This window comes from Hypomesus transpacificus, unplaced genomic scaffold (assembly GCF_021917145.1).
Source record: "Hypomesus transpacificus isolate Combined female unplaced genomic scaffold, fHypTra1 scaffold_91, whole genome shotgun sequence".
NCBI lineage: Eukaryota > Metazoa > Chordata > Actinopteri > Osmeriformes > Osmeridae > Hypomesus > Hypomesus transpacificus.
The window spans coordinates 160,895-187,209 of record NW_025814042.1 but is presented as its reverse complement, the minus strand read 5'-3'; the positions used below and the strand labels follow the sequence as shown (position 1 = coordinate 187,209).

At 40.4% G+C, this 26,315-nt stretch overlaps 2 protein-coding genes and 2 long non-coding RNA genes across 7 annotated transcripts in view; 2 read left to right on the top strand and 2 right to left on the bottom strand.

Moving 5' to 3' along the window:
• LOC124466302 (NEDD4-like E3 ubiquitin-protein ligase WWP1) overlaps positions 1 to 4,455 on the top strand; it is a 104,535-nt gene extending 100,080 nt beyond the window's left edge. For all 3 annotated transcript variants that reach the window (XM_047018100.1, XM_047018098.1, XM_047018099.1), the window contains exons 23-25: positions 2,843 to 2,939; positions 3,053 to 3,125; positions 3,265 to 4,455. In XM_047018100.1, the coding sequence (XP_046874056.1) occupies positions 2,843 to 2,939; positions 3,053 to 3,125; positions 3,265 to 3,364 (270 nt within the window). In that variant the 3' untranslated portion in view covers positions 3,365 to 4,455. The remainder of the gene's footprint in view (positions 1 to 2,842; positions 2,940 to 3,052; positions 3,126 to 3,264) is intronic.
• A 177-nt stretch (positions 4,456 to 4,632) lies between these two features.
• Positions 4,633 to 13,942, bottom strand: rmdn1 (regulator of microtubule dynamics 1). 2 transcript variants are annotated; one of them, XM_047018102.1, is made up of 11 exons: positions 13,733 to 13,942; positions 13,473 to 13,648; positions 12,431 to 12,527; positions 12,166 to 12,253; positions 7,372 to 7,531; positions 7,147 to 7,236; positions 7,019 to 7,074; positions 6,805 to 6,892; positions 6,681 to 6,711; positions 6,456 to 6,589; positions 4,633 to 6,146 (listed from the first exon to the last, which is right to left on the bottom strand). In XM_047018102.1, exons 2-11 carry the CDS (start codon positions 13,614 to 13,616, stop codon positions 6,102 to 6,104), a joined length of 933 nt encoding a protein of 310 aa, XP_046874058.1. In that variant the 5' UTR covers positions 13,617 to 13,648; positions 13,733 to 13,942; the 3' UTR covers positions 4,633 to 6,101. The 2 variants fall into 2 exon arrangements, with proteins under 2 accessions (XP_046874058.1, XP_046874057.1); XM_047018101.1 differs by having other exon boundaries at positions 13,878 to 13,920.
• A 6,368-nt stretch (positions 13,943 to 20,310) lies between these two features.
• On the bottom strand, positions 20,311 to 20,988 carry LOC124466305. The gene is made up of 3 exons (XR_006955916.1): positions 20,964 to 20,988; positions 20,684 to 20,740; positions 20,311 to 20,422 (listed from the first exon to the last, which is right to left on the bottom strand). It is a non-coding gene; the product is annotated as an uncharacterized LOC124466305 (long non-coding RNA).
• A 1,038-nt stretch (positions 20,989 to 22,026) lies between these two features.
• LOC124466306 lies at positions 22,027 to 25,775 on the top strand. The gene is made up of 4 exons (XR_006955917.1): positions 22,027 to 22,203; positions 22,913 to 22,943; positions 23,758 to 23,788; positions 24,240 to 25,775. It is a non-coding gene; the product is annotated as an uncharacterized LOC124466306 (long non-coding RNA).
• The last annotated feature ends 540 nt before the right edge of the window (positions 25,776 to 26,315 follow it).

Here is a 26,315-nt window from a genome sequence, read left to right as displayed (position 1 = left end):
ACAGGGAGTGTCCAGGGTGGGAGGAGTCCGCCACAATCTTCTTCGCTCGCCTCAGGGTCCTCGAGGTGTGCAGGTCCTCGAGGGAAGGCAGATTGCAGCCAATCACCTTCTCCGCAGTGCGGATGATACGCTGCAGCCTGCTCTTGTCCTTGGCAGTGGCAGCAGCGTACCAGATGGTGATGGAGGAGGTGAGGATGGACTCAATGATGGCTGTGTAGAAGTGCACCATCATTGTCTTTGGCAGGTTGAATTTCTTCAGCTGCCGCAGGAAGTTCATCCTCTGTTGTGCTTTTTAGTGAGGGAGCTGATGTTCAGTTCCCACTTGAGGTCCTGGGAGAGGATAGTGCCCAGGAAGCGGAAGGACTCCACAGTGTTGACTGGGGAGTCACACAGGGTGATGGGGGTGAGTGGGGCTGTGTTCTTCCTGAAGTCCACAACCATCTCCATTGTCTTGAGAGCATTGAGCTCTAGGTTGTTCTGGCTGCACCAGGTCACCAGGTTGTCCGCTTCCCACCTATAATCAGACTCTTCTCCACCAGAGATGAGCCCAATGAGGGTGGTGTCGTCCGCAAACTTCAGGAGTTTGACGGACAACTGGAGGTGCAGCTGTTGGTGTACAGGGAGAAGAGCAGAGGAGAAAGGACGCAGCCCTGGGGAGATCCGGTGCTGATGGACCGGGAATCAGAAACTTGTGTTCCCAGCTTAACGCACTACTTCCTATCAGACAGGAAGTCTGTGATCCACCTGCAGGTGTAATCAGGCACGTTCAGCTGGGAGAGCTTGTCCTGAAGCAGGGCGGGGATGATGGTATTAAAGGCAGAGCTGAAGTCCACAAACAGGATCCTGGCGTAGGATGCTGGGGAGTCCAGGTGCTGTAGGGTGAAGTGGAGGGCCATATTAACTGCATCGTCCACAGACCTGTTGGCTCTGTAGGCAAACTGTAGGGGGTCCAGTAGAGGGTCTGTGATGGATTTAAGGTGTGCCAGCACCAGGCGCTCAAAAGACTTCATTACCACAGAGGTCAGGGCGACGGGTCTGTAGTCATTATGTCCAGTTGGCCTGGGCTTTTTGTGCACAGGGATGATGGTGGAGGACTTGAGACAGGCTGGCACGTGGCATGTCTCCAGGGAGGTGTTGAAGATGTAGGTCAACACCGGAGACAGCTGGTCAGTGCAGTTCTTGAGGGTGGCTGGAAAGACAGAGTCCGGCCCAGCTGCTTTGTTTTTCTTGGTACTGAAGAAGTTTGGTATGGACTCAGTCATCCTCACTAACTTTCGGGATTCTGTCTCTTGAACGGTTTGTTCACTTCTCTCTCCTGAATGGAGAGGGTCGTCACTGTTAATCATCTGCTTGGTCTTGCTGATGTTGAGAGAGAGGTTATTGTCCTGGCACCATGATGTCAGGGTGTCAACCTCCTCTCTGTAGGCTGACTCGTCACTGTCGAGAGATGAGGCCCACGATGGTTGTGTCGTCAGCAAACTAAACAAGGAGGTTGGAGCTGTGGGTTGCCGCACAGTCGTGAGTGAACAAGGAAAACAGGAGAGGTTCGAGCACACAGCCCGGGGGGTGCCTGTGTTGGTGATCAGTACGGATGAGGTGCGGTCACCGATTTTCACCACCTATGGCCTCACCGTCAGGAAGTGGAAGATCCACTTGCAGAGGGAGGTGCTTAGTCCCAGGTCCACAAGCTTGGAGACCAGTCTGGAGGGGATGATTGTGTTGAATGCTGAGCTTTAGTCAATGAACAGCATCCTCACATATGTATTTCCCTGTGCATAGTCAGAGCGATGGCATCGTCTGTAGACCTGTTGGACCGGTATGCAAACTGCATAGGGCCCAGGGTGGGGGGTAGTGAGGAGCAGATGAATGATTTGACTAGCCACTCAAAGCACTTCATGATGACAGAGGTCAGTGCTATCGGGCGATAATCGTTCAAACATGTGACTTTGGTGTTCTTGGGTTAATGGTGGTCCTCTTGAAGCAGGTGGGGAGTACAGACAGGTTAAGGGAGAGGTTGAAGATGTCACTGAAGACCCCTGCCAGCTGGTCAGCGCAGCCCCTGAGGGCCCTACCTGATATGCCATCTGGGACAGGTGCCTTGCGAGAGTTGATCTTCTTAAAGCACAGCCTCACCTTGGCTACAGTTAGTGTAGGCACATGACTGGCTTGGCCTTCAGGTAACTCCACTGCAGGGGGTGTCACTGACCCTCTCAAAGCGAGTGTAGAAGGAATTCAGCTCGTCTGTCAGTAGGACCGAGGACTGGGTCTCACTGTAGCATCCCCCTTTGTAGTCAGTAATGGCTTTAAGTCCACTTTACATGCGCCTGGGGTCAGAGCCATGGTAGCTGGACTCCACCTTGGTCCTGTAGGTCTTTTTCGCTGCTTTGATGGCCTTCAGAAGGTTGTATCTGGCCTTCCTGTACTCATCAGGGTCCCCAGAGTTAAAGGCGACAGTGCAGGCTCTCAGCTTGTACATTTACATTTAGTCATTTAGCAGACGCGCTTATCCAGAGCGACTTACAGTTAGTACAGGGACATTCCCCCCGAGGCAAGTAGGGTGAAGTGCCTTGCCCAAGGACACAACGTCATTTGGCACGGCGGGTAATCGATCCGGCAACCTTCTGATTAGTAGCCTGACTCCCTCACCGCTCAGCCATCTGACTCCCCATCTTGGCCCGGACCGTGGCATCAACCCAGGGCTTCTGATTTGGGAAGGACCGGACAACCGTCTTGCGGACAACGTTATCAATGCGTCATCAATGTGAAACCTCTGCTTTAGTGGTTCTACAGTATGCCAAGATGTCATTACATTAAGTGTTTCTGTCTTATGTCTCCCCTGCAGTTGGTTAAGGAGGTGGACAACGAGGTTCGTCTGCGCCTCATGCAGTTTGTCACGGGGACTTGCAGACTGCCTCTAGGGGGCTTTGCTGAACTCATGGGTGAGTAACACACAAACACGCTATACATTGTAAGCATACTTCCAATGGGTCTTCCAATGGGACAAGTATTTATAGTTATAAATGTTCAGATATAACTGTCTTTCCTCCTGTAGGAAGTAATGGACCTCAGAAGTTTTGCATTGAGAAAGTGGGAAAAGACACATGGCTTCCTCGAAGCCACACTTGGTCAGTGTATATTTTTTCCTTTGTCTTTCTTTAGTAAACGCCTTGCCAATCATTTCAGGCCTGGACTGAGTTCTCCCTTCAAATTATGATGTGGAATAACTCCTTACTATGTGATGCTCATTGACCTTTCTGCTTATAGCTTCAACAGGCTGGATTTGCCCCCATACAAAAGCTTTGAGCAGCTGAAAGAGAAGCTTCTTTTCGCCATTGAGGAAACAGAAGGATTTGGCCAAGAGTAGAAAGAGAAAACAAATATCCCCCTCTCTACCTACTATAAATCCAGCAAAGTAAAATAAATTGCACAGATAACCAATGTACATAAGCTATTTTGTCATTTAGCTCATTTTGCAAATTCCCCTTCTTATATTATACCCCATGGAATATGCAAGCATTTCAGCCTTTCCTTTCCTTTTAGAAAACTGTAAATCAATGGTATTTTTATTTCACCTTCTGGCTGGGTTTTGAAAAGGAAACCAAAAGTGCCAGGAGGATTTTGTAGTAAGATGTTGCTTAATTGAGCTCTAGTTTTATAGAGCGTTTTTTAAGGGTGATTGTAGTGTGTTTTGGGTCCTGTGCCTGAAATTTATTTTGGACCTGTAGTTGCAAATGTTGAAGCGCTGTATTTGCTTGCATGGCTGCCTCCCAGAGCAAGAGCAAGACCCCCTCCCCACCCCTAATTTCACAAATACACATACTAAAAATATCAAAGGAGGGATTTTATGCCTCCTAGTCAGTATTGTTATCATCAAGACAACAGCCAGAATGCTTCCCTTTATCTCCTGCCCACCCATGAGAGGATGGTACCTTCAAGACAGTAACACAAGTCTGTATCTGCTTATATCTACTGCTAAAAAATGTATTGAGTAAATTCTGTACATTTCAAATCTGAAGTCAAAGAACGGATTTGAGATTAACATTGCAAGTATGTTATTGCGTGTAGAGTGCGCACAGCCTTAAGTGTCGAACAATGCAGGTATGGAAGAAATCAGTGATCAGTTGATGAATAGGAAACTGGGTGAAATTGCATTTAATTCAACCACATTCAGTGTACCTTCAGGTTTGCTTGTGAATGTCTGTCTTCCTGCTGAAGTGTGTGTGATATACATGTTTTAGAGGCAGGGGGACTTCATGCTTTGGCAGTTGCAGATTTATTACTGGTACTTCTCTTACCGCTGGTGGCACTGCATTTGGCTTTCCTTTTCTCTCACATGCCTATTTAATTTATTAGATAATGTCTTGTTTGAGAAATGATGCAGCCATAATCTCATTTTGTTGATTGAAGCAATGAATACTAAATGATAAAAATAAACTATACATTGTTTTCATTGAATGTATTATACTGTTTGACTGTTTGATCCATATGGCCACTATTCTTTTGGCAATTGTGCTTCTTTGTTTGACTGACTCCAGGTAGTTTGATGGATTAGAGTTGTATACCTTGCATGTCACAGGGATTTGAACTCAGTGCCTCAGGATCATGTGATGTAATGGAAAGGAAGAAAGTTCAAACATTCAAACACAGACTTTATTGAATTGCCAAGGAGGCAAAACATTTCCTCAACATACGTCAACACATGGCATATGTTGTAGTTATTTTTGTATGAAGGCCACTTTCAAACTTTTACTTTCCCTGTTTAGTAACAGTTCAGTAGTCTTTAGATGGGATTTTGTTTTGCAGTAAAGAAAACTCCTTCATGAAATTCTAAAAGTATAAACCACAGAACAGGTACAGGAGTGCACACCTGCTTGGTATGTGTAGCAGTCTATACCATGCAACAGGCCTAATAAAATGAGCTGTGAGCCATTCCATGTCGAGTAAACATACCTTCAGCTATCAATCCAAAGGGAGTTCAATGTTTTTATTTTGCAATAGCTCTTGTCATTTCGGCAAAAGTGACATGCCAGTCATGATTATGCAGTCCTAGCATTTGGCAATGTTGAAAATATTTGTTGTACCTGTTACACAACACGGCTTTCTATAGTACTTTCTTTATATGGTTCTGGCCAAATCACTGAAAACCCATCTCTTGTGATCAGTAAAGTTAATTAGCCGTGTGTATACGTATTCGTGCCACAGAGGAGGAACATTTGTAATCACTATTGTATGTAGAGGGAACGAAGTAAATCAAATTAACACAGTAATATTAACATGCTTCCTTTCAATAATAATCAATAATCCCCCCCAAAAATCTACATATAATTATTATTATTATTATTTATTTTTTTTACAAAACATAACGGGTGTAATGGTACAATGGTATTTGTACTGTGAGTTCATGGTTCAACATAACGGTGAATTCAACATAACATACTTCATTGTTTTATTACAATAAAACAATTGTTGACAGGCCTTGTTTGTATCCTGGATGAATTCTGTGTTATTGTGTGAATCTGGATATTGTGTGTTAATACTCATTGTTAAGACTACACTGTACAGAACATCCTCTATACTGGAGATGTGTATAGAATTCCTGATTTCTAAATCATATTTTAACCCGAATGTATGATTAGTTTGTGATAAACCTATAACCTGGCACTCCAAGCTTTCATTGTGGGATGCAGGGAAGCAACTTCTGCACAGGAATCAGAAAAAAAAGTACTTATCCCACTTTCATGCTGATGGTTGAGCGCTCCATTTTAAAAAGAAGCTACACCCCTTAAATAACCTTTGTTATTGATATACATTTAGACTTTAATCAAACTTAGCTGCAAAACTTGCAATCATACCTTTTACCTTTCAAACCCAATATATCATGGCCTCCGTTTACAGATCATTCCAGTCTCTAGATTGAGGAAAGGTTATCAAATTTGTATTAGGGTACACTATTTAACTATTTAAATATATATTTCATATGAAATCTAATATAATTTGAATTATATGTATATACATATTTTTTCAGTTGTAGTAGTTAGATTTTAATTTTTAAACAGTGTCATACAATGCACTCATCCCTGTCGCCAAACTACTTGGTCACTTCACGCAATCAGATTCTTCAGGAGCTCAACAGCTTCTTTATTGACCTAAAGAGACACATTAAAACATGTTAGCCATCCAGAGTAAATTGGCAAACAATTTGTTATTGTTTCAAAGGTCATTGTGTCAGGAGCAAGCAATGAGAATGTTACAAAATAATGTTAAAATGTGGGTTTTTAGTATTGGTTTAAAAATTGTGTTGTTGTTTGTCAACAATGTGAATACTCCTTGATTTCACTTTTCTTCTTGGGTCTGTACTAGTCTATATATAGAAAGAAACTTCAGATCATCTCAAAAGTCTTTTAAAATACTGTAAAGAAGAACAATGCTCTCTATGTCAATTTAATATAATTTACCTCCTTGTCCTCCTCAGTATGTGGGGTGTAGTCCCTTGCTTTGCTGAGCCATTGCACAGCACTCTCTGTGTCCTTCATTGCCTTATATGTCTTCCCCAGCATCAACAGATTTTTACTGTAAAAGTTAGGATCAACTAAGACACAAAAAATAAAGAATGGGGTTAGTTATTTTGAATTCAGATTACTAACAAAACCTGTTCAATACTGCTGTTGTAGCAACTGTACCTTCTTCTGCTTTCAGGAAGAATTCCAAAGCCTGAGGGATATACAAAATGACTAGTATAATATTTGCTTCATGTTAAGTTCTCATAAAGCAATAGGAATGGTGTGTAACTGTTTGCATCCTCACCTCTTCATAAGTGGCTGTGGGAGGCGATGCAAAAATCATAGCTGCCACTTTGCGTTGATACCAAGGTAACTCGGCAAAAGCAAAACACCTGCAATTAAAAAATATGTTCAAAACAAAGTTTTATTTATTTATATATGTGTCTGTGTTTATTTATTGTCAGTGTTGACTAGAACACTTCAACCTGACTTCATTTGTTTTCGAATTGTTGACTCACCAATGCCCCATAATGTGAATAGACGTGGCATCTTTTGGATTAAGCGCTATGGCTCTCTAGAAAAAAAAGTTAGTTTTAGAACACTGCCTGCCTGTTTATGAATAGATTTCTGGCATTTGATTTCTTACCTCTAAATGCTCTTTTATTATATATGAGTTTCCTATTTTCACTTTGACCCCCTCATAGTCTCCTATATCGCTAAGGCACACGGCATACCACTAGTAGAGAAATAGTTAGAGAAGTTAAGAGACTTAAGGACACAAAGTATTTTACATTTAAAAGATGGAACGTACTAGGATGTGTGTCAACTGGTGACATCATATCTACAAATATAATGACTATAAATCTACTACCTTGTGTGCAGCAAAACTAGCTTCATTGTTTTCAAGGGCCTTCTTGGCGTACTCAAAGGCCTCAAACGTAAGCCTCTTCTTCTCCCCTGCAGTTATGTTGGAGAGGAGGGAGAGATCCCGAGATGCTCGTGCTAGTCTCCACAAGTACTCTGCGTCATTGCTGAACACACACATCGTGTAAGTCTTACGCCTGGGACACACTAGCTGCGAAGCGGATGGAAGTGCCGCCTTCTTTCTTTTGGCGCCCATGTTATCAAATTTGACCAGCCACACAGACTGTGAAGTGCTGCGATGGCTCGCGCTCTGCAGCGATCGTTTTGGCAGTTGGTCGAATTTTTTCGCGAGAGGCTTGCAAAATCGACAACAGGATGATAAAATACACTATATTAGTTGATATATTTGAATAAAAAAACATGTATTTAAGATTTTACTACATTAATTGTAGACTACGGTGAACATTTGTTAAATTGTAGACTTTGTAATTATTTTTTATATTACTTTGGAGGCCTACATACTTTACCAATATTCACCCTATATAAAACCTAACTACTAGTGCTGTCAGTTAAACGCCTTCTTAATGGCGTTAACGCAAACCCATTTTAACGCTGTCAATTTTTTGATCACGAGATTAACGTTCTTTTTGGCCAAGCAAACTTTGTAGTTTATTTCACATGCTGTTGCAACAACTACTGACGTTAGAAAAGCAAAAAAAAATTAAGGATAGGCTCGCTCTGCTTACAAAATAAAAGGCGATTTCGGGTGCAAGTGAAAAAGACTAATAACTTAAAGTAGAAAAAAAAGCATTCTCAAGCTTGTTCGTTGCTTCTTTTGACCAGTTTATTAGGATGACAGACGCGTTTCGGTCTAAGCCATCGTCAGTGCACTGTCTGTCAGCAACGAGCAAGCTTGAGAGTGCGTTTTTGTCTACTTTAAGTTAGAAAAACTACAACACCACACCAGATCTAGCTAGACCGGAAACAAAACAACAGGCACGCCGCACACACTTGTTTGGGCTTGCGAGCCGGCTAAAGAATAGTAGGCTAACGTTAGTGGATGGCGAGCGCGAGACGCCGAAATGGATGCCAATAAGATTCTCAATGGAAAGTTGCCAAAGGGTTCCATTGACAAGACCGAAGTGATCTGTGTGTTTTGTCGTTGTGAACTGACCTAGCAGCACGTCCAGTCTGAAATACCACTTGATGGCCAAGCACACAGCTGATGTGAATTCTCCCCTTCGTCAAAGCCAGGCGATTGCAATGTTGTTTTCAATAAAAAACAACATTTGCACTAAGCAATCCGATCAACTTTTCCATGCTGATGAGAGCATTAAAATGAGAAAAAAAAATTGACAAAAAGAAATCAGGGGACATTTAGAATAGATAAAAACATGCGATTAATTGCGATTGACATTAACTATGACATTAATGCGATTAAATATTTTAATCGTTTGACAGCACTACTAACTACACAATGTTGGTAACGAACGGCCGTTCTATGTGGTTACCCTGATAAAAATGAATGAAAATAATTGGATTGATCTGTTGAGCCAGCATGCCCGTAGTTGTTTTGTTTGTTTGAGAGAAACGAATTGTCACGCATTGCACACAACACACGTGTGCAGACATAGTCTACCGAGAGATAACCCCCAAGTCGATTTTGAAAATCAGCGAGAAATTCAAGGAGATGTATGACCCCCAGCACCAATTTTACAAGGACAAAGTAGAGAAGGATCAATGCTGGGATGCTGTTGGGCGGCTGTTGGAATAACACGTTTCCTAAATATAGCCTATGCCGTGTGTATTTACCATGTCATGTGAAAAATGAAAGCTCAGAGTAGCTGAAAGGTCGGGGTGCAGAGAAATGCGCGTCTGGTGTGAACAGCCTTGAGCCAGTTGTAGCCGATCGTGGCGCTTCCAGGTAGCCTGGCTGCCAGCCCAACTTCTCCTCGCCCACAAAAAAATGTGTTTGGGAAGTTGGGTCTGGAGGGTCTCGTATTGGGGACAACTACAGAAAACCAGAATCGGGACGGACCAATGAAATTGCCAGGGCGGGCTTTATACGATGATGGACAGATGATCAACAGTAACGTAATCAACAACGTCACGAAAGAGCGCTTGGGTTGAATTCGTTTTCAACAAACAACATATTACGTTGCTCTGATTGATTGTAGGTCTATCCAATTGAGCGAAGAGGCATTTGTTTTACGAGTTCGGTTGAAACACGCCCCGTAGTCACAGCCCAACGGAGAGTTTTCAGACTCATATTCTGACTAGAATTATGAGTATGACAACGTCAGGCTAGCTTCCAGGCACTTTGCAGCCAGTTTGTCCCAGGCGTTAGGGGTGTAACGGTACACAGACGTCATAGTTTGGTACGTACCGTAGTTTTGGGGTCATGGTTTGATACAGGTTCGGTACGATAAGAAAAGGCAACAAATCCCAAATGCTAGGTTTCCTTTCATATTACTTCAATGCCAGTCTTTGTCAATCTGTTCACAAAAGTATTGTGTACCATTATCCAGTTGGGACTTTTGAGATATTTGATTTTAAGTACGATGAATGCCCGTTTTACAAGTTGTTTTACATACTTACACCACATGTACTACTACTAACTAATTTACGTTTCACTATTCCACGCAGATATGGCCAAATTGAGCAGTGTTGAGTGATGATACTAGTTGAATCCGTTTGTTTCAAAGGGATTTTATGGATGAAATGCTGGCTTGCTCTGTTAAATTGCTGCACTAGTCCACACTTGACCGGTGGGGATCTCATTCTATTATGACTGTAACTGTTAGCTACTCCTGGCATTCTCTAATCCCTGCCCTCCCCTCTCTGCCCCCCCCCCCTCACACATCCCTTGTGGTGTGGGGGGTTTGAGCTGTCAGCACCTGCCTGGTCATCGGTCTTTCAACGCTGGACCTGGTCGTCAACGGGAAACCAGTCTCCATGACGGCCAACAGCTAGGCTCCCGGTCTTTTCCTACAAAACCCATTGACACTGTATGACTATGTTTAGCCTGTGTTCTGCTCCTCTCTCTCACCAACCGTCTCTGGAGGAGGGGATCCCTCTCTGAATTGCTCCTCCCAAGGTTTCTTCCATTTTTCTCCTGTTGGGAGTTTTTCTGGGAGTTTTTCCTTGTCTTCCTTGAGGGTTTAGGTTGGTTGAGGGGCAGTTCTATGGGCATATGTTGAGCCCTCTGTGACATACTTGCGTGTAAAAAGGGCTATACAAATACATTTGATTTGATTAAGCTAACTAGCAGCAAGACAATATAAAGTGGGTACTTTTGTTTCAGTAGAGATGCAGTGAATTTGATCTACATGTGAATTAGCGTGCTTACATTCAATCTCTTGACAACGCACAACAAACACAGCTGTTCAGGTGATCCAAAACAGTACTATTTCAGAACAAGGTCACAAATGGACAATGCTTCCGAAACATCACGGCCGAGGCGTTTTTTTTTTTCGTGATCTTACCTTTATGTTTCGGCATGGATGCAGATGTCATGTTGTGTTGTAAACAATGAAACTAGTGGGGGCGGAAAGGTGCTCAGTGTTGCCAGATTGGAAATGGCAAAGTATTGTACCAAAGGCTCAAAATGATTGTATTTGGAGGATAATTATCGCGCATCTGGCAACATTGATAGGGCGGTCGACCAATTCTCTCTACAGTAAGAGCTCGCGCAAGAAGGTGGAACATAAGGGAGATACCCTTACCAATACTTGTAAGAGCGTAATAACTAATTTGTGAAAAACCCAGAGAAACACAAATATCCAGCGAGGCAAAATCCTGGACGATTTTTGAATCCCTGCCGGAGGCATTTTTTTGTTCTCTAAAAGAGGACATGTCCAGGTAAAAGAGGATGTCTGGTCACTCTAACCGTGATGTCCATACTGTGAATTCACAGTACAAATACCGTTGTATCGTTACACCCCTAGTAAGTATGATACAAGTATACATTTAGAATACTGTATGGAGCAAAGGATGATAACACAATCAGTAGTTTGCAAAGAAAAACTGAGATATGGGTGCAAACAAAAGTGCAATAATTTCCCTTAAGGTTACACAAATTACCTAGTAACTATGTAGCAATATGAATAGCAACAATATTGTAGTTACATAGGAACGGCTGTGTAGTTACACTTCATTAGGGTTTATCAGTACAAGTCATTACACTCGTGAAACTAGGTACAGTTGAGCTTTCCAGGGGTAAGTGCATGTTAATGTTGGTCTTGTTTTTGTAACAACTTTCAACTTCCCTTTTACAGCTGTTCTCTTTTACACTTTTCTGATAACCTATACCTATAACATAACTAATACAATTGAATTAAATATAAATTACTATGTACCTACTGTATATGTACTTTTTTTTTGCTGTAGATATTTTTTACTATAGCTATTTAAAGTCAGGATAGGTAAGTTTTGCGAACATAGCTATTTTAGCTTGAGTTTGAAAGGATTAGTACCGGTTCAACTTTAAGATTGGTTGTGTTAATTAGAGTCCTGCAATACCCACATATACTGGATTTATTTCATTTTGATCACAAAATACTAGATTTATTGGTTGCTAACAGGATGTGACGTTTATTTCAGCAAATATAGCAAAGTGTTTCTCAACATTACCTAACCTGCCTTTAATGGTAGTTTATGTAACCTAATGGAAAGTATTGCTCAAACATTTGGTATTGGTGGACAATGCACTCAATGAGTTAGACAACCTTGTCTTCTCAAAAACCAAACACTAAGTTTCAGTAACTAACATACTGTAAAAAGGTATTGGGAAAGTTCATACCTGTTCTGATACCGCAGCAAAAGTGGATATAGTTTCTCAGTCTCTCCACAGCTGTACAGATAATCAGCTTGCTCCAAAACCTCTTCAGCTAAAATATAATTTTACATTAAATAGGAAAATAGAGAATCCAGAGGTTTCCCCCCCCCAAAAAAAAAGTAAACTTAATTTCAAATATAATTAGTGAATTTAATTACGTTTCATTTCTACTTGTAAGATCAAGGACATATGGCATGTAAGGAAAATCAAGGGGCTGTCTACAGCTTACCTTTATCTAAAGCATGGACTATAGTTGTACTATGTACTCTCTTGTAGGCTTCATGGCTCAGATAAGGTATGCTGAACAGGAATGCTGCTCTTCGGATCTGTATGCGAGAGAGTAGGCCTAAAAATGAATTATGACCTGGGACCAGGCACGTTGTAGACATAAAGCTCTAGGGCACAGCCCCCTACTCATTATATGTACAGATCAGGGCCGTAAGTTTGATATCCGATCAGATAGCTTTGGTAGGGATATCAATGGTTAATGTGAGGACCCGGTTGCGTGCAGGACTTATTATTTTGCAATAACTTGAGCGCAAATACAGTTTTTTGAACTTCATGTAATATAATACATTCGACTCATGTTGTTATTATGTTTGAGTCAAAAAAGGTGATCGGTTGGCCTATTATATAGAAACTTTCTTTAGTTTTTTTGTTAGCCTACCTCAATTCTGACTTGCGTACCGACACCTGGACGCGCTGTGTGCGTGCTGAACTGGCTATTACAGTAAGCACAGTAGAGCTTGTGGACATGGAATTATGCGGACACGCATCCGGTTGTGTTTTCGTTTAAACAGCGTTGATTTTTCAAGCGTTGATTGGGATACTGTGTTTTCTTTTTTCCGGGATTATCAATCTAAATGAATGCACTGACTAATAAAGTAAATTATTAAAACTCAAACTTTCTTCTTTTGGGGCACAGCAGATTTATATTGGGGCACGTGCCCCAGTAAAAAGGGTCTAGCGACGCCCTTGCCTGGAAACAGGAACAAACCGTGGATTTACTGCAGCATTACACCTCTTGTATCCTGACAATATGCAGCCTATTCTCAATCCAAGCTGTTCTACACTCACCTTTCACCTACATTCTGTGTACGACTGCGACCAACTGCTATATGCAAACGAAATGCGTTAGATAGGTGTCATGTTCAGAATAACAACATATAGTTGGCGTCAAAGCCCCCAAAGCCTGGGAAAAGACAACGAGGACAAGGTTATGTATACCAAAACAAAATTGAAAGCGGAAAAACATGTCATAGCCTACTTACTTTACAATTTATATTGCAAGATGGGGTGGTCTTTCTGGCCGCAGTGCAGAATTGTCGATTTCGCTCTCTGAATTTGTTGATCCCGTTACCAGTTACCCAAAGGACAGTCCGTCCAGCATATCGCATGAAAGTTGCCCCAGCCATCCTCAGAAATGCCTTGTCAAAGTCTGAAATAACTAAATGTCAGGAAGAATTATATAAACGTGGCACATTCAAGATAGCCTGGTCTGTTCTGAACGTCGCGAAGTAGCCTACTGTACCATAAAAGGAAAACAAGGCAAGTCGACTGTCGATCTTTTTTTCTGTTTATGTATATACTATTCTTACAAGCACATTCTGTTACTAGCAATTGCACATTTGTGAATATTTAAATTAGGCTACTTTTCCTTTTCTCTGTGGACCGATCTTTATGGTTGTTGAATACACCATACATGAGGGCAGCCAGACGTCACATCCCTGGTCCAAACGGTCACGCCCCCTTTCGCGGTGAAAACCATGGCAGACAATGCCTAATATATGGAGGATTATATGGGCCAAAACTAATTAAATAAATACTATAACACAAAGCTTAGTGAGATCTCACTATTGTTTTCCTGTTTCTCTTTATTATTATTATTATTGTGAGAATGCTGTTGAGCATTATTGTCATTATTGTCAATATTGTCAATTAAAAGTCTAAACTTTTTACGTACGAAGAATGTGTTTGTGGGAGTGACGTGAGTTATTTCAGGAAAGAATTACGTGTCCGGCTTAGCCATGTGTAACATGCAGCTATGACAGAAGTAGCACCGTGTTTAGCCTCGACTTTAGTAGATTGCTGTGAAACTTGGAAAAACAAAATGATCTAGCTATATTATGTAAACTTTAGGTTGAATGTACATGCCTTGTTTGGCCAATTCGGTCGATTGTGGAAGAAGGTCGAAAGTTTTTTAGTTATTTAGAGTATCCAGCCACAGCGCTAGCTACTTTTGGGGGAGAGGAATTCCAGTTTCCCCCATGTGTCCACTAATCACTAGAATGGTCATAACATTTAATCAAAAGATGATATCTAATCTGTCCTCTGTTCTACATTGCACACAGATTTGTGGATATTCCATCTACTCAAAGTATTCCTCCATCTTGTAATTAAAGTGGTTAAAAATTAAGTTGTCTGATGAGCTATGGTTAGGTTTGCCACCTCTAATGTGGTCAAATAAGGGACACTTAGGCAGTGGCCTATGGAAGCAAATCGTGACCAGAATTTTGGTCACGATTTGCTTCCATAGTGGCCAATGTCGGGGGAAAATATTGGCCATTGGCTGCTTCAAGTCAGCCAAGCTGCAAGCGGCTGCAGACGACGCCGGCGCTGCATGAAGTCGAACGCACCTATTACAATCATCATTGACCGTGCTACACGTGGGATTATTTTATTTTGATTATCATAATGACAGGCAGTCAATGTCACTCAACGTCATTGTTACAATGTCTCGAGAAACTATTGGTTTTATTATATTATTTCTCATGTAGGAGCATGTGAAAACTTAACGTAAGCATTAGAGTAGGTTTAGCACGAACATACGGGACATATTGCGTCCCGTATTGACTCATTACGGGACGGTAAATTGTATTGTTCAATACGGGACGGTAAATTGTATTGTTCAATACGGGACGGTCCCGTATTATACGGGACGGGTGGCAACCCGGAGAAGATTTTTGAAAACAATGGCTGCCTGAAATCACCTTGATAAAGGATGATTTGCCTAAAGTAATGATATATTTATTCACATCGTAAAAAAAAAAAACGTAGTTCTCTAATGAACAGAGCAGGGCTATTGTGACACATAGGCCTACGTGCTTGTAAAATGAGTAATTTACAACTTGTAATATGAAATTGTATTTCTCAATAAAACGTTGGCATGATGTGAAGTTTTATGACGGCATATTAGTATAGGGCCTAATCATATAAATCTCTCGACATAAAAATAGATAAAAAAGAATAAATAGGCTGAATCTCTAGTCATTACACACATTCTCTCGCGCACGGCAAAGCCTATTAAAGCGGGAACCGTGTGAATTTTATTTCTCACAGGCTATTTGGATGATACGGCAGGAAAGGACTTTTAGGCTTATAAGGTAAGTTCGTTTTTTCAAAAGTCATTATTGCCAAAAACCTGTTTAACCTATGTGTTTCGTTAACTATTCAAGTACAGTGTGTATGTAACCCAGATATATTTTCAGTCAGATAATGCTTTTCTGTATTATCACTGTTTTTGGTGTGTGTCTCTTTAAAGGGGCAATTGACTGCAAAACCGATTTTACCTTGTCATTGTTGAAAAACGACAGTTCGGAGGGTAAACTGAACATACCGTGAATATCAAAGTCTATTGACACCTCTTTCCTATTCAAATCTCAAAAAGAAAAAATTTGGCTGTAAAACGCTAGCTTTTCAACAAAGCCACCGGTCCTACGTAGGACCGGTGATCGCCCTCTTATTGGCTCTGGTCTGTATCTTTGTCACGCCCCAGAATTTACATCCAGACCAACCAGAGGTAGCGTCTATCTCCGATACTAGTTTAGCTGCGCGCTGCTCTGTGTAGGCTACTTATAAGGAATTACAAAGAAGAACGTTTTGAATTATAACAAGGATATTGATTATGGACCACGGTCGTAAATGCTGTGTTCCAGGCTGTACAGGGAAGGCTAACACTTACAGTCTTCCCAAGGAGCCAAACATTCAACAGGCATGGCTGCTGTTGTCTATGAGAAGATCCAGGCGAAGTTCGACACTCAATCATTCATTTGCTCTGAACATTTCACCCAAGACAGTTTTGACAACCTTGGACAATTTCAAGCAGGATATGCTAGGAAGCTGAACCTGGAAAGGAGGTGCTGTTCCAACGTATGCTCATTGCAACCGCAAGCTATAAGGACAGTAAGATGTTGTGCTAACAGTTATTAGCAATGCTAACGTTTCCTGTATATAGCATACCAGGTAGAATGCTAAATACGTTTCTACACACATCAAATGACTCTAGCTAGACTAGCTGTAGTCGGCATTAGAAGGGAAGCTTCCGAAAAATAGCCAGAAAACGAACTGCAGTCTGGCTTATTGCTAACGCCTGTCTAGATAATCTATTTGAAAGAACTGGAGAAAGGCAGGTTTTAGATACAGGATACATTAGCATTGCTAGTAACTGTTACTAGTAACACCTAGACTGTAGGCATGTTAACAAGTTTAGCTTGCTAGTTAATGCAAGAGCATAGAATGTGTAATAATTTAGCCTAGTTTATTGGCAATGGGGCTAACGTTGATTCATGTTCCTGACTGTGTTTCATTCAAATAAATAACCTGTGTAATGAAAATCGACAATTCACGATGCATGTTTGTCCAGATCTTTGTCATGTTATTTTACAGCAAGATATCTAGAGCTAGCCTAGCTAGCTAACTGAAGCCGAGTAGAATCACGATTGCAACAACGTTTGGTTGCTAAGCTGTAGCCTAATGTTCTACCCACCTAAGTCAATCCAGTTTGCTTCAACAACAGAAGTGGAAACAAGTAATGTTATCATTTCAAATGTTATATAGTAAATCTGTTGAAAACAGTGTTGTGTAGACACAATAGATTTATTTGCGCGTTTTTATTTCAAGTCTCCAACTTCACTGTTTCAGCGAGTGCTGCTGTTGGCCGTGTTGCGTTTTTGCTCCCAGCTTCACTCGTTGATAACCAACCAATCAGCGCGCAGCTTATCTAAATATTAATGAGCATACCATAAAAGGAGAAAAGCTAGTGTTTTTTCCCGGGAACATTTCAGACGATCTGTAAGAGGGCATAGAACAGCACCCGGGCCATTTTCAACCCAACCAATGTTACATACCCTATTCGGAGACCTTAAGGAACAGTGTGAAATACCCAAAAAACCCAGTCAATTGCCCCTTTAAGGGTTACGACCACTTTATGTTGCGGCAGCTTTACGACTGCTGTTTTACGGTGTTTGTTGTTGTTACCTTGGAGACGAAGTTTTCGCGGGTAGCTCTCTTCTTCAATGCCTACAAACAGCTTGTGGTTCACCTGTGATTCTCCTGCTGTTTAATTTTGGAGTTTAACTTGTTAAAAAGTATTTTTTAAGTGAAATATTTACCGTACAAAGTATTCGGTTTTCTTTGGATGATATCCGGAAGTCCGTTGGCAACGTTTATCCACAAGAAGATCGTTTGCAAGGAACTCCGACGAGTGAATGAACATTGACGAGACGCTGCCGCTGTTTCCTGACTGCTTACCTGTGGCTTGTGAGCTCGTGAAGAGCCGTCGTCATCTTCTGAATATCCTGAGGATTGCAGGCAAAACTACTAAATCACCACACACATATAGAGCTCTATAATATTATTGCTGGCCAGCACGTTACTTTATTTTGTTATTTTCTTTGTTGCTAAAGACAATATAAGGACACTTCAAGATTTGTTCTATAAGAAGACCGTTCGGTATCCACTTTGTTTTCATGGACTGAGAAAGAGACATTTAATTAAAGAGGACGAGTACTGTAACATTCCTTCAGGTATTTTCGTACTGAATAACAGGGTGTTGTTCAGACATTTACGTATTTGGTTAACTGCCTAAAAAAAGGGGAAATATATATATTTTTATTTTTTCATTCTAATTGATATAATCACATTTCCATGTGATTTAAGGTTTACTGTTTTATGTTGTTCCTGACCTACATTGTGATCAAGTAAGACGCATTTCAGCAAATGTTAAATAAAACTGGATCGATAGTAAATTGCTATCACAACCCGAGTAAATTCTGTTTATTGGTTACATGTAACAGCTACTTCACATAAAAATAATTAGAAAGATTTTTCGAGGGCCTTATAGTTCGGTAACGCCAGTTAGAAGATACTGTAGACTCACGGTGTTCCGTGCAAACTCGGACGTAGAGCGACTTTAAATAAGGCTGCAACGGTCAAAAATAAGGCTACAGCTAATCTGATAGCATCGTTGTTGCCGTAAAACGCTTGGCAACTTTCTGAGCTATGATTGACATGATGTTGAACCAATAATATAGGTCAAAATATAAAAAAACGGCGACATCCGGCGTTGTTCGGCACACCATGAGTAGCTTCATACCAATATCATTCCTATAATTTCAGCGAAGCTCTCAATATGATGTTAAAAAAAAGTGAACTGGCAGGTGCCTCCATCTCTTCAGCTTCCGCCAACATTTCGACCACTGTAGCATTCAATATTTCATACATTGAATCCGCACAAGGTGCTGCCACCTTGGAATAGTCAAAAGCAGTCGATTCAAGTTGAACCACCAATCAGAGGCTTTGACCCGCCCCCTGACTTTGTGACTGGGGGACGGCAGATTTATTTTGCTGCAGGAAGTTTCACCGTGGATAAATGTAAGTATAAATACATAAATGTAAGTATAAATAAATAAATGTAAGTATAAATAAATAAATGTAAGTATAAATGAATAAATGTAAACACATGAAAACGTAAACATATATATATATACACACAAATACATGTAACATTTATATATTTTGTGTCATTTATTTAAGCTTTGTGTTATATAATTATTTATTTATCCAAGTATTTATTTATTTAGTTTTGACCCCTATAATCCTCCATAGAGAGGTGAAGCTACGGCAGGTAAGACATTAATTGTGAGGATAAGACAGGGACTACCCCTTCAGTTAAAAAAATCATAATTGCCTGTTTCATCATCCTTGTAATAGAGAGTTGTCATACAAAGTTGTCAGTACTTTCAAACAGTTCCATGGTGCCAAGCATTTAAACAGTTTCCTGCCAAACACAATAGAAATGGCTTTTTAAAAAGCATTTTCTGCATTATTATGTGTATTGCTCACTATATCCATGTAATATATCACAGCATTGCTTAGAGGGAATAGCTGAAACTTTAGCAGTTAAATTACATGTTGCAGGTTTGTTGTATTGCTAAAAATCTGAATACGTTTACAGTGATATCTTTAGGTCAACAAATATCAGTGAAGGCAAGGAACTGCTCAATATCAGAATTTCACGGTTGAATTATAAAAGTGTTGTAGCAGAAAGTAAAGACATGGTTACACATATTGAATTAAATTCATTATCATAATTGTCAAAACTCTTGCTAATTGTTGTCTATTAAAGGACCAAATGAATTAGACTCTTCTCAATCTTTGTCCGTTTTTCCTTCAGATCTTCAAGTAGAACTCTTATGTAGTTCTAATGTATCATTCTGTGTTATTTCCAGGATAAATCTGATGTCACCATAAATCTTTGGCGCGATGCTGCGGTTGAGGAGCTGGTGCTTGGCAGCACCTACAACTTCTCGCACCTGACGAGTAGGGCTGCAGGAGGTGATTTGCTGCAGTCAACTGCCCACACCAACATAAAGGTAAATCACAATTCCTATTAACAAGGACATTGATAGAAATAAACGTGGGTTAAATTCAATGCATTAAATGTAAAATAATCTATTTTAACAGAAGTATGTGTAGTTAAGACAGACCAACATTAAGGATAATGTGAAAAAAACTTAAATGTGTTGAATTAGGTATACAACATTAGGTATACAATCATAGGTGTCCTTGTTAGGCATTAATCTCCTGAGCAGATCATGACAGGGCACATAGAGTATATTTCATTAAGCCATGTAAATGGTTGTGGTTTTCAACACTGAAATGTATCATGCAGATATAAAGGGACAAGTGATATCATTGAAATGAAAAAAAAGAAAGAAAATAGTTTACTATTTGATCGCAAGATGTCATGAGACATAAGTAAATTTCTGGTCGTTAACAGGCTTTTGCATAACTAGATAACGACCTATTCATTTGAATCGGGTGTGTTGGAGCAGGGAAACATCTAAAACGTGCAGGACAGGGGGTAATTGAGGACCAGGGTTGAGAACCACTGATGTAGAAGATGATGAGTCGTGGACTTGCGCTGTCATCGAGTTTAATTCTGTAACACAGTGGAGCGATCACACACAGTAGAGCGATCACACACACACAGTACAGGGGCAGAACAACAGTCATTCCCTGTAACAGACTTCTACACGAGGGCGTAACAAATAGCTGTGTGTAGGCGATTACAAGTTACCCACCGTTAGCCCATTACAGCCTACTAGCGACAACACTTGAACGTATAGTGTAATAATTTATAGAAAGGGCAATGATAAAGTACATGACAGGTTAGGTCATTTAAAACACAGACAAAACATACCTGTAACACACTGTGGAGCGATCAGACACACAGTACAGGGGCAGAACAACAGTCATCCTACAGAATGGTATTAGTCAGTTAGCTTCTACTTGACGACTTAACAACCATTCACAAATTGCATATTTTATTACATTAATTTGTATATTTAACACGGTACAAATCATCGGAAGTAATACAAAGGCAATCTTAGGTCACAAAAGAAATACACAGTATTGAAAACTTAGCAAAATAGACAATGTTGATTAATTTCATTCACGGAGAATGAAGGAACGCAGCTTACCCTGTAACAGACTTCCACATGAGGGACAGTCTGAAAGTCCGCAACCTCAATTATTGTCCCACCGGGAACAATACTGAACCCAATAATGGAACCAAAAAGAAATATTAAATACTGCAAAGATTTTGGAGAAAGTTCACTAAAGGTACTTAGTTTCATTTTTACCTTGTTACACAGGGAAGCATCTAAAACCTGCAGGGCAGCGGCCCTTGAGGACCGACTTTGGACATCCCTAAATAGTCAAACCCAAAATCCTTACAATCAAACTCAATACAGAAACTGGGTTATACGCAGGATCAAGAATAGCAAAGAAACAGAGCAGGTGCAGAAATCCAGAGATCCAAGAGAGATAGAAAACCAGGCCCAAAAGACTTAATGTGCTGAAGTTCAGGTTGCAGACAACCTGGTAGAGAAAAATGGGGCTAGCAGACCTGCTTATAAAGGAAGGAAAACAGGTGAGTGCAGAGAAGAGAGAGGGGGAGAGAAAGGGTCTGAAATGAACCAACAAAGGCAGGGAGCAGAGCCAGAGAGACGGTGACGCACATACAAATATGTGTATTTATATATATATGCATATATGTGTAGCCTATACACAGTACCAGTCAAAAATATTGACTATATCTAGTAGTGCAAGGTTCAGTTCTTGCAATACTAGTGACAAGCAGAGGGAAAAGTGCTTTAAGACACCCTGGACAGACTCAACCTTGATTTATCATTTCAATAAAGATATGTTTCAGTACTTTAAATGTTGTATGATACACATATTTACATGTAGGCCTACATGTTCATTAATAGTTTTATTTATGTAGCGCCAAATCACAACAAATGTCAACTCAGAGTACTTCAGAGATACCATTCAGGCCATGTAAAGTCCAAGTCATTACAATCTACTGATAATCAAATCCAATCAAATTCATTAAATTCCAAATTAGTCCATTTCATATGTAGCCAGTTAAAAAAGTGACTATGATAAGGAAATTGCTGTGAAATTTCTCTCCAATCCAATCTCCCTTCTGAGCGTGCAGAGGTAGCTGTGAAAAGAAAAAAAACTCCCTTTTAACAGGAAGAAACCTCCATCAGAACTAGAACCAGGATGAACCACAACCATCTTTTTCGACGGTCATCTATGCATAGACGTATGTCAATGAATCAATGTATGTAGATTTTCCAAGTGACCTTCAACGTCTGTTCTGCGTCAGCGTCCGCGAGCGACGCACATTCTTCTTCTTGAATGTCTGCTCAGGTAGGTTAAATAGCTCTCTAACTCGGTCTGTCGCCAATGCAAATTTTATGAGCTGTGGAACACTATTGCTGTTCAAATAAGTTACATAACAGTTTTTTGGCTTAAACCGTATAAAAATAAAGCAACAAACAGCAAAAATATATTGTTCGTGAGTCACGGTTACTTGACTGATTTTGACTAATAACGGTTAGCAACCATTAGCCTCAATGCTAACAGTCGCTTTATAAATTGTCTAAAACTGGTCCTAAGGCTGTGTCTAAGATGACTTACGAGGACTTAACATCTAAATGTATTCATGCTGGTCTCTGCTTAGTTAAAACAGTTAGTTCCAGCCTCTGTTCAGGTAGTTTAACCACAAATAATGTTTTGAGTGGTAAAAGCTGTTTCTATGCGTGTATTCATGGATACGACTGACGTGACGTCACATCGACGAGACCACCGCCATATTTGTCCAATTCGACAGTTCTCTTCAGTTTCGCTATGGCGGTACACACCTCACACTTGAACTGGGTCCTGTGAAATAACACAAACCACATTGTGTTCATGTCTCTGTAACTGAGACATTATAATACATCTATTTAAATTCTTGAATGTAAATGATCAGAGAGACAGAGACAGCTATTAATGAGTATTACTCTCCCTGTGTTCTGTGGTTCAGGTAGCTTCAGTCTTTACACTCAGATAACTAACACTGTGTGTCTTTTTTCAGACTGAGAGAAACCTGATTGCTGCTTTGGCTGGTAAGTACAGACTTATTGTATAGTTAAACAGGCTGTAGATCACATCAGCAGACTGAGTTAATATATTCTGTATTTTAAGATCATTAAACTCTGATCAGATTTACTTTATTTGGGTTATATCAGAGTTTGTGAGTGAATTCCCTCCTGAACAGACATTTAATGAACGCAGAAATATTCTGTCCACACATACTGAAGCTTTTAGAAACATCTTTACTTTGTTAGTATATTTGTAGCACTGTTGTATTCAGATTCTGTCACCTGGAAATACTGAATGGATGTGTGGACGGGTGATGATTATACTGTGTGCATTAATGCATGTTTTACAGACAGTTTTAGTCCAAACTTTCCATTCAGACTGAAATATTTCAAGTGTTTCCACTTAAAGTGAGTCTCCCATGTCAGCAGAAAGTGTTTCCTTATTTGTGGATGTCCCCATTTTACTGTCCTGTCCCTGTGGGCGGTGTCAGTGATTGACAGATAAAGCAGCCAATCGCAGCAGCTCAGCACATAATGTTCACTGCAGGGCAGCTGACAGAAGATGAAACTTTGTGCTGCTTCTAACTGTGTCTCATCAGTCATTTTCTCTGGAAAAAAAGCTAAAATGACAGCACAGCTGTGCTCTTTACATGTTCTGGATGCTGATGGAAAAGCTGAGTGTGAAAAGCCCACAACAACAGCAGCTCCATGTCCCAGTGACACACAGTCTAAGCTGCAGTGTCATTACATGGTGTTTTATTGCCCCCCTGTTGGTGAACCTGCTGTGTCCTTAGCTGGAAGAATTTTACTGACAACCTTCTTTTCCTCCTTTCTTTAGACTACCTGACCTCTGATCCCTGCTCTGACTGGTGAGGACCAACATTTAGTTCCTTGATGGATGCGTTCCTGACACCTGCTCCGTTTCATATGAAGTGAAGCTTCCTGTCAGTGTGCAGCTGTGTAACATCTAGCAGACCTGTCCTTCTCAAACTGCATGAATGAAGTGAAACATTGATCATTAGTCAGAGAACACATTTAACAGCTGATGTGTTACTGCTCTGATTTCCATCGGATCTCTGATCCCCAAAGCTTTGGATAGTCTCTGAGAGCAGAACTGGAATAGTTTTCATGTTTCTGATCATGAACACATTCAGCCTCTCTGATCATCAACCAACAACATTTAACTACTTCAAGTCCACAAAAGTCTGGACCAAACCTCATCCTGTACAGACAAGAGCAGAACCAATCAGCTGTAAGATCAGATGATGTGTGTGTTCAGACTCTTCTGATCAGATACTAACAAACTGTTTCTCCTCTCAGACGCAGAGAGAACCGGACCAGAACTCCTGCTTGGCTGGTGATCAGATTTCTAGTCACTGAGTTTCAGTCCATCACATCACTGAGTATAGTAGTGTTTCACATTTTAATCACAGAGTTTTTGTGGTTTATCACAACTGCTGAGTTCACACATGAATATAAATGTAGTGAAAACAGACCTGTAAACATTGACTGAAGTCATGTTATAGCCATGTGAGCTGAGCTGTTCTGCCTGTAAAGTGGATCAGAACAGGTCCCAGCAGCAGAGTCTGACAGTAGAAAGCTGACAGTTGAAAGCTGACAGTTTTAATGGAACATCACTGAAGGCAGAAATCAGTGTGTAATGTGAGCAGAACATGTTGTGCAGTGATCAGTTCTGTACTGTTCTGCTTCATGTTGAACAAGTCAGTGGGTCTTGAGATTATGTTAATCAAGTCCACATTTCATAGTACCAGCTGTTTTCACACAGATCTGGAAACTACTGGCCTAAAAAGTGATTTATTTAACTTTCTCAATATTCTGTTTATTTGAAGCCATTAAATGTTGAACTGTTTACACATCTTATGTAACATAATGCTAGATTAGATTACTGAAATGAACAATGTCTAATTATTGTTTTCTCTGTGTCTTCCTGTTCAACGTGTCTCCTCTCATTGTCCCTATCATTATTGGACATTCTGTCTTTCCTGTCCCACCTACCCCCTCTATCTAATCCCTCTATCTAATTTTTGGAAATTCTATCTTGTATCCATCTATCCCCCTCTATCTAATATTTGGACATTCTATCTTGTATCCATCTATCCCCCTCTATCTAATATTTGGACATTCTATCTTGTATCCATCTATCCCCCTCTATCTAATATTTGGACATTCTATCTTGTATCCATCTACCCCCCTCCATCTAATATTTGGACATTCTATCTTGCATCCATCTGTCCCCCCTCTATCTAATATTTGGACATTCTATCTTGTATCCTTCTGTCCCCCCTCTATCTAATATTTGGATTTGCTTTGGCTTACCAGAATTTCTTTGGCTTACCAGAATTGCTTTGGCTCACCATATTTGATTTGGCTCATCAGAATTGCTTTGGCTCACCACAATTGCTTTGGCTCACCATATTTGCTTTGGCTCATCAGAATTGCTTTGGCTCACCAGATTTGCTTTGGCTCACCACAATTGCTTTGGCTCACCACAATTGCTTTGGCTCACTGTTCTCAGAACCAGATTTGCTTTGGCTCAACGTTCTCGGAACCAGATTTGTTTTGGAAAACCAAGGTTGATTGGAACCTTTCCTTGCTGTTTCAGAAATCTGAGATCTCACCCAATTAATGTAGTTTATTCTTACTGAGTAAAACTCTAACTACCATATTTATTTATTTTTGTCTGCTGGTAAAAGTTCAAGACAAATTGTACTTCGTCTTGAGTTTGTATATTTCCTTGATAATAATTTTCTCTGTGGTGTGACCGAGTACTTAAAACATATTACTTATCTTCTGGATATTTACTGTTTTGTCCTATAAAACCTGTTATTGAGTTGTAAATACATGAAATAAAAATGTTCTTAAGATAACTGTGCATAAGGTATACATTTGCATAGTTCATATTTTCCACACATTTGACAACTAACCTTTTCTACTTTCATATTTTTTGTAATTGCATGTAAAATTACCAATTAAATTAATTGTTGGATATTGATAAACTAAACACAGCTACATTTGAAATATCACAACAACCGGAGTGTGTTTGTGACATCAGTACAAATAAAGTAAGTTTTGAGGTTTTAAAGCACAGCAACGATGCCAAGGAAGGGTCAACGTTCTCAGGCTCAGAAGCTCAGATGGCAGAAGGATAAAGAATCTCAGCGTGAACAAGCAGAAGGTATCCCAGTGTCACAGAATGTATCTTATGCTGAGGTTGTAAGGAGAGGACATCACAGTGATGGTATGTGTGTTGGACAGTCTTCTGATGAACAGCAGGTAAACAGCAGAGGTCAGAGTGCAGTGTCTGATGGGAACACGGTCATCGATACTGTCCAGTATGATAAAGAACAACAGGTGAAGCAGGGTGTATCTCAGGTG